Source organism: Papaver somniferum, chromosome 1, assembly GCF_003573695.1.
Source record: "Papaver somniferum cultivar HN1 chromosome 1, ASM357369v1, whole genome shotgun sequence".
Taxonomy (NCBI): Eukaryota; Viridiplantae; Streptophyta; class Magnoliopsida; order Ranunculales; family Papaveraceae; genus Papaver; species Papaver somniferum.
In genome coordinates this window covers 240,581,136-240,599,063 of record NC_039358.1, presented here as the reverse complement: position 1 = coordinate 240,599,063, position 17,928 = coordinate 240,581,136, and the positions used below count along the sequence as shown (strand labels likewise).

At 37.3% G+C, this 17,928-nt stretch overlaps 2 protein-coding genes across 2 annotated transcripts; both read left to right on the top strand.

Moving 5' to 3' along the window:
• Positions 1-4,963: 4,963 nt before the first annotated feature.
• LOC113321467 lies at positions 4,964-9,064 on the top strand. Its single transcript, XM_026569380.1, has 5 exons — positions 4,964-5,219; positions 5,503-5,637; positions 5,738-5,775; positions 5,944-6,010; positions 8,439-9,064. Exons 1-5 carry the CDS (start codon positions 5,034-5,036, stop codon positions 8,847-8,849), a joined length of 837 nt encoding a protein of 278 aa, XP_026425165.1. The 5' UTR covers positions 4,964-5,033; the 3' UTR covers positions 8,850-9,064.
• Positions 9,065-14,656: 5,592 nt separating this feature from the next.
• Positions 14,657-16,175, top strand: LOC113339417 (nuclear transcription factor Y subunit B-6-like). Its single transcript, XM_026584703.1, has 2 exons — positions 14,657-14,793; positions 15,167-16,175. Exons 1-2 carry the CDS (start codon positions 14,712-14,714, stop codon positions 15,778-15,780), a joined length of 696 nt encoding a protein of 231 aa, XP_026440488.1. The 5' UTR covers positions 14,657-14,711; the 3' UTR covers positions 15,781-16,175.
• Positions 16,176-17,928: the final 1,753 nt, after the last annotated feature.

Genomic DNA, 17,928 nt, shown 5'->3' with positions numbered 1-17,928 from the left:
TAATCCGTATTCGTCCTTCCGTTGCACACTCCTAAACATTTCATATCGTGACAAGTTTATATGCACTTGTTGGACCAATAACTCATCCAAATCCAGTCTAAATTAAAAATCCGACCGGATGTCCAAAACCATTTTTTTTGAAACTTATTTTGAGGCATAGTCAAAATGATTTGAGGCATATTTGGCTGAAAAGTTATCAGACGAACGTAGAAAAAAATCATAGGTTCCGCTGATAATTTGGTGTGCCTCAAAACAGGTTTCATTTTTTTTAGTTAGGAATTGAGTTTTGGTGAAAGGCTTCCACACCTTGAACTGTGGAGTCTGTTTATTATTTATATCAGAGAGTACAAAGGTTGTTATAACTTATCAACCTATTCATGAGTTACAGACGCTAGATTCAACTGAAAACTAAAGACCCGTAAGACTAACCAAGATACACAAAACTCGGTCATTCCTTCAAACACGGAATGCTAGCTCATTTGGTTGAGAGTCTTCAGCAGATGACTCTCTATTGCTAACACTCCCCATCAAGTTGTACTCAAGTTTACGAATGTGCAACTTGCCACGTAAAAATTGAAATCTTGGTGAAGGGAGCCCCTTAGTAAAAATGTCAGCTATCTGATCCTGTGAACTGATGAAATGTACTATCAAACGTTTGCTTGCTACCATTTCTCTCACAAAATGATAATCTATCTCGATATGCTTTGTACGAGCGTGAAACACAGGATTAGCTGTAAGGTATGTAGCGCCTAAATTATCACACCACAGCACCGGAGGTGAGATAGAAATTCCAAGTTCACGAAGCAAAGACTCAATCCAGATAATTTCAGACGTTGCAATGGCAATGCCCCGATATTCAGCTTCAGTGCTGGATTTACTTACCATCTTTTGCTTTCTGGCACTCCATGAAATTAGATTGCCACCAAAGTAAATACCATAACCACTAGTGGATCTACGGTCATCTAGGCAACCAGCCCAATCAGCATCCGAGTAACCATGCAAAGAAAAGTCTCGTGAAGGACGAATATGAAGACCATAATCTACGGTATGCTTCAGATATCGAAGAATACGTTTTACTTGTTCCCAATGTTCAACATAAGGATTGTGCATATACTGGCATACCTTATTTACAGCAACTGAATTGTCAGGTCTTGTGAGATGGAGATATTGAAGAGCACCAACCACGCTGCGATATAAGCTGCAGTGTGCAAACTTTTCACTGCCCATCTGCCTTAATTTTAAGCTAGAAGACATTGGACTCGTCACCGGTTTTACCCCATCCAATTTAGTACGTTTTAGGAGGTCTGTTATATACTTGCGTTGAGTAAGAATTATACCACCAGATTGCTTGATAACCTCAACACCTAGAAAGAAATGAAGGTCCCCCATGTCTTTTATAGCAAACTCCCTACTGAGGTCTTGAATGAGCTGAGAAACCCGTGAAGAGTCCGACCCTGTGACAATAATGTCATCCACATAAATCAACACATAAGTAACTGAAAGCTTGGTTTTACAGACAAACAAGGATGTGTCTGCAACTGAACCTTTAAAACCAAGAGTCATCAGATAATTACTGAGCCGTGAAAACCATGCACGTGGAGCCTGCTTTAACCCATATAATGACTTATGCAGTTTACACATATGAGATGGACGATTAGCATCTACATATCCTGCAGGTTGTTTCATATATACCTCCTCATCCAGAGTACCATGGAGGAACGCATTCTCAACATCTAGCTGCTTCAAAGGCCACTTGTTCATGACAGCAATAGAAAGAACCAGACGTATAGTACATGCTTTTATAACAGGACTAAAGGTTTCTCCATAATCAACCCCTTCCTGTTGATTAAAACCCTTTGCCACTAGCCGAGCCTTACGTTTATCAATTGTCCCATCAGAATTTTGTTTTACTCGATAAACCCACTTTGAGCCAACTACATTCATGCCAGGTTGAAAAGGAACTATCGAATATGTGCCATTTCTGATGAGGGCATTAATTTGATTATCCATAGCTGTACGCCATTCTGGAATTTTGCATGCTTCTGAGTAACAAGTGGGTTCCATGAAGTCTGAATCATTGAGGGGATGTTTAGATGCAGACAAACACAATTTTTGAACAGGCTTGTTAATACCAGATTTTGCCCTTGTCTGCATAGGATGTGTAGAGGACACAGCATTTGTAGTAGTTACTTCAGAGCTGTCCTGAAGAGGAACACTTGTGACAGAATCAGCAGCAGAGATACTTTGAGCATGCAGATGTGAAGTAGAATTTGTAGGAGAAGCCATGGAAGGTTCCAAAATAGCCATATCATTGCAGATCCTCAGATGCTGATCTGCACTATTAGATACCTCTTGCTGTTGCGTAGGAAGATAATTTCTACGCATAAAATGAGGAGAATATAGAAAAGAAGTATCTGAAGGCACATTACCTGGACCATGCAATGGTACACACTGCTGCTTTGGACTGAATGGAAACGACTGTTCTTCAAACCTTACATGGCGCGTAATGTAAATTCTACCAGACTCTCTATGTAGGCAGACATAACACTTATGAGAACTGCTATAACCTATAAAGACACATGGAAGTGATCTAGGCTCGAGCTTGTTTGAGTTATAAGATCTGAGGCAAGGATAAGCAAGACAACCAAAAACCTTTAAAAACTTGTAATCTGGTTCTTTATGAAAAAGGAGTTCTAGAGGAGTTTTAACTTCACAGGATGATTTAGGCAGACGATTAATTAAATAACAAGCAGTGACAAACGCATCAACCCAAAATGAAGAGGGCATATGTGCTTGAAATAAAAGGGCAAGGCCAGATTCAGTGACATGACGTATACGTCTTTCTGCAATGCCATTTTGTGGTGATGTATGAGGACAAGAGAATCAGTATTGAATACCAGATTCATTTAAATACTTAGTGAACTTTTTGTACTCTAAGGCATTGTCAGACTGAAAAAATTTTATTCTATGATCTGTAAGATTTTCTATTTGTTTTCGAAAATTAATAAAAATAGACAAAGCATCAGAACGTTGTACCAAAGGAAACACCCAAGTGAAATGCGAATAAACATCCATTATGAGCATGTAATATCGAAAACCAGACCTGGAGAGTTTGGGGGATACCCAGATATCAGAAACAACCAAAGATAATGGATTATCATAAGATGTATTGCTTAGAGAAAAAGAAAGTTTTTTGCTCTTACTAACATGACAAGAACCGCAGAAAGTAAACATTTTATTAGAAACTGGAAGTGAAAACCTATTGCAAATGCTAGACACGGTACGGAGCATTGGATGACCCAGACGTTGATGCCAGGTTGGCATGGAAGACGCAACATGAGCTTGAGAAGATCCTTGTCTGCTGACTTGCGCAACGCCATCAAGAAAGTACAGTCCATTCCTATTCAGTCCGCGCAGCAGCAGCTTTCCCGTTGTCTTGTCCTTCACAAAGAAATGAGATGAGTGAAACTCAAAGAAAACACCATTATCTTTGCAGAATTGAGAAACTGATAACAGGTTCGTTTTTATACTGGGTACATGAAATATGTTATTCAAACAGAATAACCTTGAGTTATGTGTGAAAGATGCATTACCAGTATGTGTGATGTTAAGTGCATTACCATTTCCCACATACACTTGTTCAGTGCCTGAATATTCATGTGGAATTGTCAAGTTGCTCATATCTGTTGTCAGATGATTTGTAGCACCAGTATCTGTTACCCATTGATTGCCATAGGAAGCTTCAGGAAAAGCAATATATGCAGCTTGAGGTTTCTGCACATTAGTGCTAGGTTTGTAGCGGAACCAGCATTTGTCACCAAGGTGTCCTTTCTTTTTGCATATTTGACACTTCTCAGCGGTGTTGTTGTTTTGCACAAGAGACTTGAATCGAGGTTTAGACTGATTTTGTTGATACTGAAAAGGTCGTTGACTTAGATTGTGGTTGTTGTTTTGGTAAGGTTTTCCTCCTGACGAAGAAAAAGCATCAAGATGGGCAATTGGTTGTTGTATATCCTCAAGCTGACGTGTAATACGCATATCAAAGTTCAGAAGATGTGAGTAAAACATATCCATGCTCAGGTTTTCCAATGTGCCTAAGGTGGAGACAATTGAATCATATGCTTGATTCAACCCATTGCTGATGGATTGTTTCTTTTCATCATCACTGACTGTATATCCGGATGCTGCAAGCTGTGCAAATAGTTCTTTAGCCTCATTTAAAAAGACTCGTAAAGATTTATTACCTTTGCTCAAGTTGTGTAACTGTTTTTTGAGATTCATCTGGTGAAACTTTGTCTTTGGAGCATATTCTGACTCCAGAGCATCCCATACCTCCTTAGATGTGTTAAGATCACGTACAACCCCAAGACATTCTGGAGTAAGAGTTGAGTTCAGCCACCCAACCAAAAGAGAGTCTTGTTCTTCATATGCAGTGAACTCTGGATTTTCAGCATCAGAATCTGGTAGTGTTCTAGGAGGTATAGGTTTTGAACCATCAATGAAGCAAGTTAGTCCATGGCCCTTCAGAATTGGTTTAAACTGCGTCTTCCACAGTGGGTAGTTGTTTTCTGTTAACTTAAGAGTTACCAGATGATGGATCTGTATGTTTCTCAATTGAGTTGTTGTCGATATTCTATATTTTTTATTTGAATTGGTTTTGGAAGCGTAGCTTGGATCAAGGCTGATACCAAGTTAGGAATTGAGTTTTGGTGAAAGGCTTCCACACCTTGAACTATGGAGTCTGTTTATTATTTATATCAGAGAGTACAAAGGTTGTTATAACTTATCAACCTATTCATGAGTTACAGACGCTAGATTCAACTGAAAACTAAAGACCCGTAAGACTAACCAAGATGCACAAAACTCGGCCATTCCTTCATACACGGAATGCTAGCTCATTTGGTCGAGAGTCTTCAGCAGATGACTCTCTATTGCTAACATTTTTCTTTCATTTTTTTTCTTATAAGCCCAAAATCTAACCTAACCATCACAGGCTTATCACGGCTTCTCCAAACAGAGGGAAGAGAACAGCCATGATATCGTGTTTGTCGACCTCTGCAACACCACCTATAAACACTCAGCAGTTCTTAATCCAGAATCACAACTCATCATCTTCTTCTTCTCCTATTAGTTTCAGAAAAAAACCAAATAGAACTAAGTCCTTCGTTTGCCTTAGCAGTATCGGAGTTCAAGAGATTGCTGAAATCGCTCACAATAAAGTAAGTTTTTCTTTGATTTTTATGTAATTCTAATTCAAACCCATATCATAGAATCACTTGAATCTCTTAATTCACTTTGTAATTTTCATTTATAAGTAAAAAAAAAAAAAATCTGTTAAAATCAAGATATGGCTGAAAATCTCACATGAGAAAGTAAGATTTCCTTAGATTTGATTGAAACCCAGATTAGGATTAAGGCTAAAGATTCATAAAAATAGGTTTTTTTTTTGTGATACCCAGATTTGTTGAATGCGATTTTGAGTATTGGGATTTTTTTTGTTAGGTTTTAGTGGCATCTACATTATCAGCTCTAATTGGGGAATTCTCAAAACCTTTTACTTCAGTTTTACTTTACAATGAGGAGTTCAATTTTAAGAATTTGTTTCGGTCTGGTGGATTTCCATCTACACATTCCTCTGTAAGTCATTTCAATTCTGCTAAATTTTGCTTCTTTCTTTTGATTTCCATGGAGAAATTCTTGGTATTGAAATTTGAGTTTTTGTTTTTAAATGTTACAGTGTGTAGTAGCTGCTGCAACTACTCTTGGTCTGGAAAGGTAATAGATGAATTATGTTGGAAATGGTTAGTGCAGGGACTTGACCTCAAGTATGAGAGGCCAATCGGGCTATTCCCATTTGGTTTCAGAGTTGAGTTGTCGTTTTGTTCTATTCGAAGTCGTTTATTTTGTTTGTGATGCTCAGAGATTCTATTGTACTGTGTTTAGGGGATTTTCAGATTCTGTTTTCGGGGTTGCTGTGGTTTTTGCTGCAATCGTTATGTATGATGCCCAGGTAACAACTTTTTTCCTGGCTTTTCTAATTTTGGTTTTTCAGGATATGTTTGCATTAAATTAGAAGTTGCATTTGGTTACAAACCAGTATCACAACGGTTCTCTGATAGGTACTATAGACTATGGTTCTCTTGTTGCTTTCTTTGAAACCGATAGGAGTATGAAATCGGCTAGGAGTATGAAATCTACAAAGACGAAAACGGCTAACCTTAAGTTGAAGTCTTTCACATGTATCTGTTTCGAATAGTGTGTTAATTGCTTCTGACTACTGTACCAAATCTCAGAGTAATTGCTTCCATTTCAAAAAAAGTTATGTTTAGATCATGAAATGCAGACTGTTCTATGATGGAGTTCTGTTGTTATAGGTGAGATTTGTTCTGTCATTTAGAATGAGAAGATGGGGCACATTTGTTGCTTCAGATATGTTATTTTGAAGCCAACTTTCAGTATTTTTGTTTCATGAACTTACTCTGAACTGAATCATATGATTCACAAGCGACTCCGAGAATCTTACATTTCCTTTAATCATGTTACTTGCAAAGTTAGTAGACAATGGGCTCGAAATCTGAAGCATATCCTTACTGTTGTTTATACATTTTTCTTTCTTCTTCTTAGCTTGATATCCATGCATTTCCTAATTGTGTCTTGAACTTCTTTCGGAACTGTAGTAAAAACTGTAACATCCTTAAAACCAACAGAGAATAAGTAATTTATGTCTGTATTCCGGCATTATTCAAAAATTACAGAATCTCACTTAACTGTGTTCCTATCACCATTGACCGATTGTCCATCGGATGGCCAGATTCGAGCACTAAAATAAGAACTTGATAAGAAACACATATACACAAATTACAGAAACCTAACACTAATTTTTAAAATAGAATAATTGAAAAATACCCAAGAGTTGACCACCAAATCAAAAACAAAAATTCAGAACCTCAAGATTTACTGAATTTCACGTCTAAAATTAAAAAGCTTTGATTTAAACATAATGAAAGCCTACTTCACAAACCAGCATAGCAATGGTTTACTCGAGTATTTAGATCTCCTTAACTCATCGTCATCCTTATTACTACCATCTAGTCCTCCAAAATTTTGTATACTTGTTTCATTGTAAGCGTCTCATTCACCCCTCTTACGCCTAATTCTTCTCTGCAGTGGTTGTTTAGCATTTACCTCCTTCAAAACATCAACTTCTCTAATCTTTCTGTTGAAAAGTTGTTTCTCAACTTTTCATTTTCCACATCTTTTTTTCTTCATCATCCCCTAGATCAGTTTCTAGAATATTTTTCACTCCCACTCTCACTCTCATAATCCTCCTCTTCATCATTCTCTTTCTTTCTTTCTTTCTTTCCTTTTTTTTCACTTTCTCTAATACTACTAATCTCATTAACATTATCAGTTTCTTTAGTTCCATGATGATGCCAGTGGAATTTACAGTAATCGATTTCTATAACTTCTTCTTTTCCGCATCTTCCAAATCCTACTTTATTTACACAGCGGTCTAAAGTGAAGTGATTGTGTGATGTGAGTTTAATAGGATTTGACTTGTGTGTTGTTTATCATGGATTTGTGGAACTCTTGGACTCACACAAAGCGAACCCTATTAAACTCACACAAAATGAAAACCGTTGAGAAAATAACATAGGGATTGGAAGATGCAAAAAATAAAAATTTGTAAGAATTGATTCCTGTAAAGTACACATGCATGGTCATGCAGCTAAAGATATTGATAAAAAGATTTATAGTTCTAAAGTAAGTAAAAACAAAGGAGAGAAAGAGAAGGATGAAAAGGAGGATTGTGAGACTGAGAGTGAGAATATGAATAATCTAGGTATTGATCTAGGTGATGATGTGGAAAGTGAAAAGTTAATTACTACTAGTACTGACAATATAAAAGATGGTCAGATTTAGAAGATAAAGATTGGAGGAGTTGATGTTTTGAAGGAGGTAGATGATGAATAGCCACCGAAGAGGGAAGTGATGCTATTATGGCGCTTCTTCGAGGTAGGTCATTACCTCGAGGCTTTAGACGATGCTGTGCAGGTTTGAAGTGTCACTCTTCCACATGTTTAGTTCGTGAATCATACTTTGCAGTTGCCTTTTATGGTCAGTTTTAGTTGGGATATATAATGAACTTCATTACACTATGAAGTTGCTCACTTTAGTTTCTTCAGTTCCACCCTTCACTCTATGTTTATCTTTGTTCAATCATCAGTTGAGTTTCAAAATTTCAACTTCATTCTATATATCTTTAAGCACTAATACCTACGTAGGAAAACTGTAAGCAACTCGATTGGTATTCCAGATTTTATAAGTAGGCCATTTGAGCATCTTACCTTTCTTTTTCTCATGTAACATGGGTAGCTGGTAGACAATGGGCTCGAAATTTTGAAACATTCCCCTACTGTTGTTTTTATAATTTGCAGGGGGTAAGAAGGGAAGTGGGGAAACATGCAAAGGTATTAAACCAGAGTTCAGAAAAGCAGAACTATTCCATCTCTTACCAGAGCAAAGATGGTCTTATTATGGAATCAAATTCAAAAGCATCAACATCATCATCCCCCTTAGACTCAAAGTCTCCTGTTCCTTCATTATCCATAGCTGAAAATAGTTGTACGACGTCGAACCCTCCATTACTCAGAACAGGAAAGGTGAAGAATGGATTCAATTCAATTCCATCTAGCTTAACAAATTATGATAACGAAACTTCGGATGAACCTAATTTCAGCAATAACCCAAGCAAGTTAAAAGAAACAGTTGGTCACACAGAGATTGAAGTTGCAGCTGGAGCTTTTCTAGGTTTTCTTGTTGGCTTAGCTGTATATACTACGTTGTAAATGAGATAGTTTCAGAATACTATAAATGGATCCAAAACTGCATTATATGTACCATTTTTTTGCAACACTCTTGCATTGATAGACTCAGATTTGTAATGCATGTACTATTTATCTGCAAAATTCTTGCACTGATCAAATGTAATTTTTTGTAATACCTTTTAGGTTGGCAGCATTGAAATAGATGTCATCTTATACGGTAAGAAATCCAGTGAAGACATTTGCTTTGTCTTTGTCCTATATAATCCCTTGATTTTTTTTTATTTTTTTTTCGGTCCTATCAATCCTGATCATGTCTTAAAGCTAGCTACAAAATGCCCTGTTTAATTTGGGTGCAGTTTCCAACTCTGATCATTAGAGGTTTTATTCTAAGACATCCCCACAGTTTCCAACCAGTATTATGGAGACTAAAATTAAAGCTGGTCAAAAACTTTTTGACCAGCAAAAAAAAATCGACTTCCATGAAATTTTTTTTGAAGTTTTATCGTATAGAAGCTTACTTTTAAAAACATGATTTATGAAGGGAATATCGGTATTATTTGGGGTGATACCAATCTATATAGAACAAAAAAATATTGACAGATCCACACCTTCCACTACAAAAAAGAAGGTTTATGGGGACGGCCACTTCTAAAAAAACCGTCCCTAGAGGTTAGTTGTTGGGACACTCCACTTTAGTCGTCTTTAGAACTGTCCATTTGGGACGTCCCTGTCTGGCCGTCACTATTGGTCCACTAATAGGGACGCATTACTTTTAGCCGTCCCCAATAGATAGATTTTTGACGGTTGCGATTGAGTCATCAGTAGTTTAATTATTTTACGCCTGAAAACACAGGAAAACATTTTCTTTTCTTTTTTTCTTGGTTATATCGGCCTTCTTTCAGTTTCTCTTCACATTCTTCCTCCCCTGTTGAAAAAATCTCGTTAAGTTAAACCTCCTCCGTTCGTGATTTTCCCCTGTGAGATCTCAAATTCGTTCGCAATGAAGCGACACTTGATTCTAAGGTTAAATTTCTTCCTCCTTCTTTTTCAGTCTTACGTTGATTTGATTTTAGGTTTTGCGATTTTTTTTTTAAAACCTCACGTTGTTGTTTTTTGATTTTAGGGTTTGCAAATTACAAGATCACACTTTCCGCATCTCCATCGATTTTGGGAATTCAGGTAGTTTTATATCAAATTTCACTTACTGATTTCTTCAACAAATTAGTGATGTGCGTTATTTTATTTTGTTTGATATGTGACATATGTCTGCTCATAGTTTTATACTTTGTCATATCATGTAATTGATTCGAAATTAGGGATTTAAATGCTGGCAGAGTTAGGTTTAATGAATCCAATTTCACTTGCATTGTGATTCCAATTAGCTGGAATGTTGCTTCATGCCCCTTTCTCATTTTTATTACGGAATCTAGGATTTTATTTAATAATGAGAATGAATCAGGGATTGAATCCCACTTGAAATTGAGTTAGTTGAGTGCTTGGTAGTTGTACCAAAAGGTGTACTGTGGGGGTTCCAATCCCATTTACATTGAGTATTATCAACTGAGTGCTTGTTTGTCTTTTGATTTGGATTAGCTGAAATGTTGCGTCAAGCTTTCATTATAAGTGATTATGCTGGACTAGCGATGCTATCAGGATGGAGTACCAAAGGCAAGTTAACTGGCGCAATATATACAAACTCCTCTCTATAAAAGAGGTGGTAATTGATAGGGAAATTGACATTTGTTCCAATATACTAGAAGACAACGTAGACTTAAAGGTTGGTGGTCATGATCATTTCATCTATGTACAATACTCATTGACTTAAGGTGTGTTGCGCCAGGTGCATATTGCTGGTGTTGGCGATTGGGTTCATTTCATCGCAGGATCATTCTCTGGCTTGCATGCTCATAATCATCCCTCTCTATTAACTTATAAAGGTAATTGAATTGTTAAATTTGTAAATTTTAGTGTAACTATCACCAAGTAATTCTTACTAATTCATGTCTGTCCTGCGTTCTTTTCCTCTTTCTGTTGGGTTTGTGGCATATGTGTGCGTGTGTGACTAGTGGTTTCCGTTAATCATAAGTTTGTTCCTTAGTCAGTTTGTGTAAAACCATGGATAAGAGCTGGGTTCACAAGGCTCGGTGGGGTAAAGAGTATGAAGATGGCGTGAGGCTATTCTTGGACCATGCATTCGAGAAAGGGGTTGTTGCTGAAGATAGTAAAATGAAATGTCCTTGCAAAAAGTGCAATAATGTTAATTACAAAGTTAGAAGTGAAATTTTCAGTGACTTGATATTGCACGGTATGATGAGAAATTATACTACATGGTTTCATCATGGTGAGAGTTTAAGCTCAATGGTCTCATCAAGTATCGCACCACAAGATACATGTTTTGAGGTCAGAAATAACAACGATGAACGACCAGGGGATGACCTTTTTGGCATGTTGCGAGCTGTGTGTGGAATACCAATGCGTGATGATGAAGGTATGGATGATAGGGGTGACGGTGAAGGTATGGATGATATGGATGGCGATGAAGATATGGATAATGGGGATGGAGGAGTGAGTGGTTTACCAAGTAATTGTACAGCTTCTAGGTTTTATAAATTTCTCGAGGAGTCAAAGATACCATTGTATCCTGGCTGCGACAAAATATCAGTGATATCTTTTCTTGTCCGATTTTGGAACTATAAATGTGTTGGCGGGATGTCTGAGAAGTCAGCCAAGGATATGCTTCAACTTATGAGGGATTCATTTCCTGATAATTGTAATTTTCCAGAAAATTTCACACAGTGCAAGAAAATACTTTCAGAGTTAGGATTGACTTACAATAAGATTGATGCGTGTTGAATGACTGCATTCTTTATTATAAGGAGTACGCCGATAGGGAAACATGCCCTATTTATAAAGCATCTCGTTACAAAGATGGAACCAAAACACCAGCTAAGATTCTTCGCCACTTTCCTTTGAGACCTCGGCTACAGCGGCTGTACATGGAATCTAAGACTGCAGGATATATGAGATGGCATGCTGAAGGGCGTCCGAGGGATGGTAAAATGAGACATCCAGCTGATTCTGAAGCTTGGAAGCATTTCGATGAGATGAATCCGACGTTTGCTGCTGAACCGAGGAATATCAGACTAGGTTTAGCAACAGACGGTTTTAGTCCATACCATTCAACCAGAAATCCGCGTAGCACATGGCCTGTGGTCCTTTTACCATACAATCTTCCCCCATGGTTGTGCATGAAGCAACATAACATGATCTTGTCTTTGCTTATACCAGGCCCCTATAGTCCAGGTATACCATTTTCTCTATCTCTGACTTGTCATTTTTTTAAAATCTGTATATGATATTCCTTATATTGCTGTTGAAAGTATATAAAAAAGTCAGGTCAATAGCCAACTCATAATGCTGTAAGGTTTATTTAGTATGAGATCATTTATATTGCCAATTTTTTAAAATCTCTATATAATAGTTTTAAATTATAATGACAGAAGCAGTTTTATCTTGATTCGAGTATAATTATTTTAAATCATTATTCCCCAGGTAACGATATTGATGTATACCTGAGGCCCTTAATCGACGAGCTTAAGGAGTTGTGGGAAGAATGGGAAAATACATATGATTCTTCACGAAATGAAATGTTTAATATGCGTGTGGGGTTATTATGGACTATAAGTGATTATCCTGGACTAGCGATGCTATCAGGATGGAGTACCAAAGGCAAGTTGGCATGTCCAACGTGTCAGGAAGATACACGGCATCAGAGGTTGAAGCATGGAAGAAAAACCTGCTACATGGGACACCGACGCTTCTTGCCAATGGGTCACAGGTTTCGCTCTCTAACGAAGGAATTCAATGGTAATGTGGAATACGGTTCACCACCAAACCCATTGTTAGGGCCAGATATCTTGCAGAAGCTAAAACACATTCCACATGTATTTGGCAAACAGTTTGAGGATAGTATGATGGGTGATCTTCCACGCAAGAGAAAAGAACGAGCATCAAATACAGCTACAAGTAACATGCCGGGCAATTGGAAGAAATTGAGTATTTTTTATGAACTGCCGTACTGGGCAGATAATATACTCAAACACAATTTAGATGTCATGCACACTGAGAAGAATGTGTGCGATAGCGTTATTGGTACTCTGCTGGATATGGATAAGAAAGCCAAGGATGGTCTAAAGGCAAGGTTAGATCTTCAGCTCCTAAATCTCAGACCTGAGCTTCCCCCAATTATGACTGCAAATGGGAAGCAATTCTTCTTACCAAATGCATGTTACTTTATGGATAATGCTAAAAAGGAGATGTTCCTTAGTGTCTTGAAGAACTTGAAGACCCCAGATGGTTACTCTTCACTCATTGCAAGATGTGTGAATATGAAACAGCGTAAGATTTTTGGATTAAAGAATCATGATTCACATGTGATAATGCAGCAACTATTGCCTTTGGCAATTCGAAAGACGTAGCCAGATAGAGTTAGTTCTGTGTTAATTGAGTTAAGTTCATTATTCCAAGAACTATGCTCCAAGAATTCACGGCCTAAAGACTTCAAAGAATTGGAAAAGCGCATCGCACTCATTCTCTGTAACTTGGAGCAGATATTTCCTCCTGCCTTCTTTGACATTTACACTTGCTTATCCATTTGCCAACAGAGACGCGTATTGGTGGACCTGTTCAGTATCGATGGATGTACCCGATTGAAAGGTATATGGTCTCCTTATTCTCTTTCTCTTTTGGCATTCAAATTTGGTTATTTGTGGCAAATGGATGTTCATATACCTTTCAATCGGGTACATCCATCGATACTGAAAGTTTAAATTTGGGTAAGTTTCCTACTCAGGTCATTAGAGTCTCTGTTACAAGGCATGCCCCGATTCCCAAATAATATTACGGGGACTAATCCTAAAGCTGGTCAAATACTTTGACCAGAAAAAGATTGACTTTCCACATAAGAAAAACAATAAAAATGAGTTATCACATTAAAATTTATGTATAAAAATACTCTATAAAAGAATAAACTCCATATATGATTAAAAATTTCTAGTCCCAACTTAGCTTAATTTAAATAAAAATCACCTCTAAATAGACATAAACTATATTATATATAGGTTATTATGCGAATAATTTTGTACAGACCCAATATTATTCTGAAATAAAGGTTTTATTGTATCACATCTAGGTTTTTATATAGAAGTTCTTATTTCATTGAAATGCAAAATTTTCATTGTTTCTGTCGCTGTCACTGTTAGTACGGCCACATTTATTACATATTTGAATTATAATTAACTTTGATAACACAGGAGAAACGCTTAATTCAAACATTGACTGCAACCATGGTTTCTCCGCCAAAACAATGAACTGCAATCAATCCGAAGATTTCCATAACGTTCTTCACAACTCATTTCAGGCAGGTTCCCAAATCAGGGCCTTTCTATTAAATTTTTCATTTAACATTCATAATTTTCTGTTTTTTCCGCTCAATTTATCAGAAAGCAAAAAATACGCACATTACGGAATATTTTTGAAATTTTTTATTAACCCTTAACTTGTATACAGCGCGTTACCAAAGATAAAATACCATAATAAATTGCGTTTGAATTTTTTTTTTACGAATCCTTTGACTCTAGACAAGAAAGTAGAATTCAGATGGTAAAACACATAGAAACTAGAGTAAGAGAGAGAGGTAAAAAGAAATCTTAAGCAATTGGTATTGGATACTCGTTAATAACAATGCTAGGTTGCCAAATGGATTCAACTCTCTTTTCACCCTATAAATTTATAGTTTCACCTACATCTGAGACACAGACAAAGAAACAGAAAAAAATCTTAAAGAGGGAGAGACAAAGAGAGTCTGAAGAAGAAGAAGGGAAGATGGAACGTGGTAATGGCCATGGTATTGGTAGCGGTGGCGGTTTTCATGGTTATCAGAAGCTTGCCAAGTCAAACTCTACTGGTATGTAACAATCTCTCTCAAAAACTGCAATGGATTTGATTCAAATACTCTGTTTTTACTCTGTTTTTTCTCTGTTTTTAATCTGTTTACACTGCATGAACTACACTTTTAGTTGTGTTTACTGTCAATGATTCAATGGAGATGAAATAACATGATTCTAAGATTATTAGTCAAAACACTTACAGATTTTACTGACATGCATTCAAATCTTATGGAGCATTTTATAAGAGCCCTCTAGTTTGATTAGATTTGGATTTTGGTTTGATTTGTTAATAAGGATATTGTAATGTAGCCGTTTCTATTGAAGAACTCAAACAGATCTTATATGTTCTGTGTATTGAAATGTGGATTTTTTTGATGTGATAATGCCTAGGGACTATGCTGTCAAACGAGATTGATGTCAACTCGACCTGCACTGTACGAGAACAGGATCGATACATGCCGATTGCGAATGTGATTAGGATTATGCGCAAGGTTCTACCAAGCCATGCAAAGATATCTGATGATGCTAAGGAGACAATCCAAGAATGTGTCTCTGAATACATCAGTTTCATAACAAGTGAAGCGAATGATCGTTGCCAGAAGGAACAGCGTAAGACGATCACAGCTGAAGATGTTTTATGGGCTATGAACAAATTGGGTTTCGATGAGTACATTGAACCACTCAATCTTTACCTTCAACGTTATCGTGAGTTTGAAGGTGAACGTGGGTCGATTCGAGGTGATCCGTTGGTGAAACGCGGCGGGATAGATTTATCCCCCTTCACAAATGGTTATGGGCATGCTGCTGCATTTCATATGGCAGCTGCACATCATTTTCATCAGGCTGGGTTCTATGCTGCTGGACCACCACAATTGCCTGGTGGAGGATCGGTGTCGGAAGCAGCTAGTGATTATTTGAGAGATGGGTCAGCTGGTGTTAACTCTGGTCATCAATCTACATCTGCCATGTCTGCTGCTTTTGAACCATATGCACCTTACAAGTGATGAGGATAATATCGCCTACAACTCCCCCGTGAAAATGAGGGAGAAAATTAGGACATATAATACATTATAGGCTATGGTAGATGTGCCTCTCTAGGTGGCGAAGCTGTTGTAGGCCATCAGTGGTTAAAACTTGTCGACATTTTAATTTACTGGATTGGAAAAAAATCGGTAAGAGGGCTATTATAAATGTGGGGTTTGGCTGGGGTCAAATTTAACCAGAAGAAGTAAACATGGATCGTGGTATGGTTCTTTAGTTTTCTTTCAATATGCATTTGCTTTTGGTTTTGCTAGTTACTGTGGGTTTCATACTTGCATTTGCTTTTGGTTTTGCTAGTTACTGTGCGTTTCATACTTGTTGGTTATCTTATGCCTAGTTGCAATTGCATTTCGTATTCTGCGTGGGATCCAAAATCTGCTCATTCGTTCGGAATTCTCATTGAGCTAAACTCCTAATTTACCCTTTGACTCTACTTTTTTTAGACACTTTATGTTTCTCACATAATCAGCATAACAATTTAATACCGGATGTAGTTGCATATTTTCTGCTACTACGACCAAGATGATCTTAACCATCAAAAAACACATTAAACATACATAAAAGGAAGATAAAGAACATAAAAGTAAAGGGGAGACAGATCTTTTACGTGGTTTGGTCAATGGTGACCTACATCCACATGGTATCGCTATAATATAAGGTGTTTACAAGATCTCCATTGGAGAGGATCTCATGGAGCTCTAGAGAAGAAGTAGAAGACCTATGGAGGCCATCAGAGAGAGGTCTAGCCTTAGCTAGAGACCATTCAAAAAGCTCCCCCTCCTAACCTATTTCTCTTTATCTTTTATAGGGTAGGAGGTTACATCAAATTACATATATGCACCTAGGTCTATCTAGATAGGATAAGACTAAGTGGTTGGGTGTACATAGTCATTTGGTATTATTGTAGTAGGATACTACGGCTCCTGATCTTGCGCCACGTAGCGAGCTCGTCTATTGCCCTCACATTTTGCTCCTTTGGTTGAGGGTTGTTGGAATAATAATCCTTAAATAAATAAACATCGGTGTGACTTTCAAGACGAGAGGAGTGTCTGAGCGAGATTTCTGAACATGCTTGGTTCTGATCTGGCTTGTAGTCATGCTTCACTTCTGTAGAGTATTTAGTTGGAGTAGTCCGAGTTGGGCTGCTCCGATGCTTGTGCTTCACGATCCATGATATGTTCTACGCGATGTAGATGTGCGAGTTGCAATTCTAAGTAACAGTGCGAGGTCGCTCTGAATTCTTAGTCATTAATTCTTTGCTGGAGTTAGTTCATGACTTTATTTGGTGTAGTACCTAGCTTCGTGGTTTTTGTTGTTGCTCAAAGAACTTTGCAAAAGAATATAACCAGCTTTTAAAGTATTAATACTTGTCCCTGTTCTTGTGTGAAGTTCTGAGGCATTCCTTGTGTTCATGATCTTTGTGGTTGCTCCTTGGCGGTTTATGCTCTAGCTGTCTGGCTTGGTTAGCATCAGTTTCTAACGACTTGTCGTAGTTGTGTCTTTCGGTACCATCATGGGTACCTACTGCTCATGGAGGAGAGTGTAATACTATATCGTAACATATAAATTTAAGATTCTACTTCGCAAGCATAATATCATAGTATTCAAGTACTGTAATTGTAAGAAACAGTTCAAAGTTTTGCATTTGCAATGATAACTAAGATATTGAAATCGTTAAGCATTTGTTTTAAGGAATTCAGGCATGTACAAGTTATTTATGCATCATATTAGCTATCATGCATTTTGCGAGAAGAATTAATGGAATGCGCAATAAATCAGTTCATTTATATAAGCAATACTTAGCTGTCTTGAGAATTAGCTTATTGCCTTTGCATCTCTAGCTTGCTCCTTGCTCCGAGCGATGAAGATTCTTTCATATAACAGTTCAACATGTATGCTCTTGTAGCATTTGAGAGGATGAGTTTTTGAACAAATCAAGGATAGATTTAAATGAAATGAAATGAAATAAATTGAGATAAGTTCTGGAAGAACAAGTTTGAGATAGATAAATTTTGAAACTTATAGCTTTTCACTATGTAAAAAGGCTTATGTGTGTAATTCATTGTCGTGGGGTCTGCCAAATGACTTCTGATTGCAGTCCGAGGTCTTGC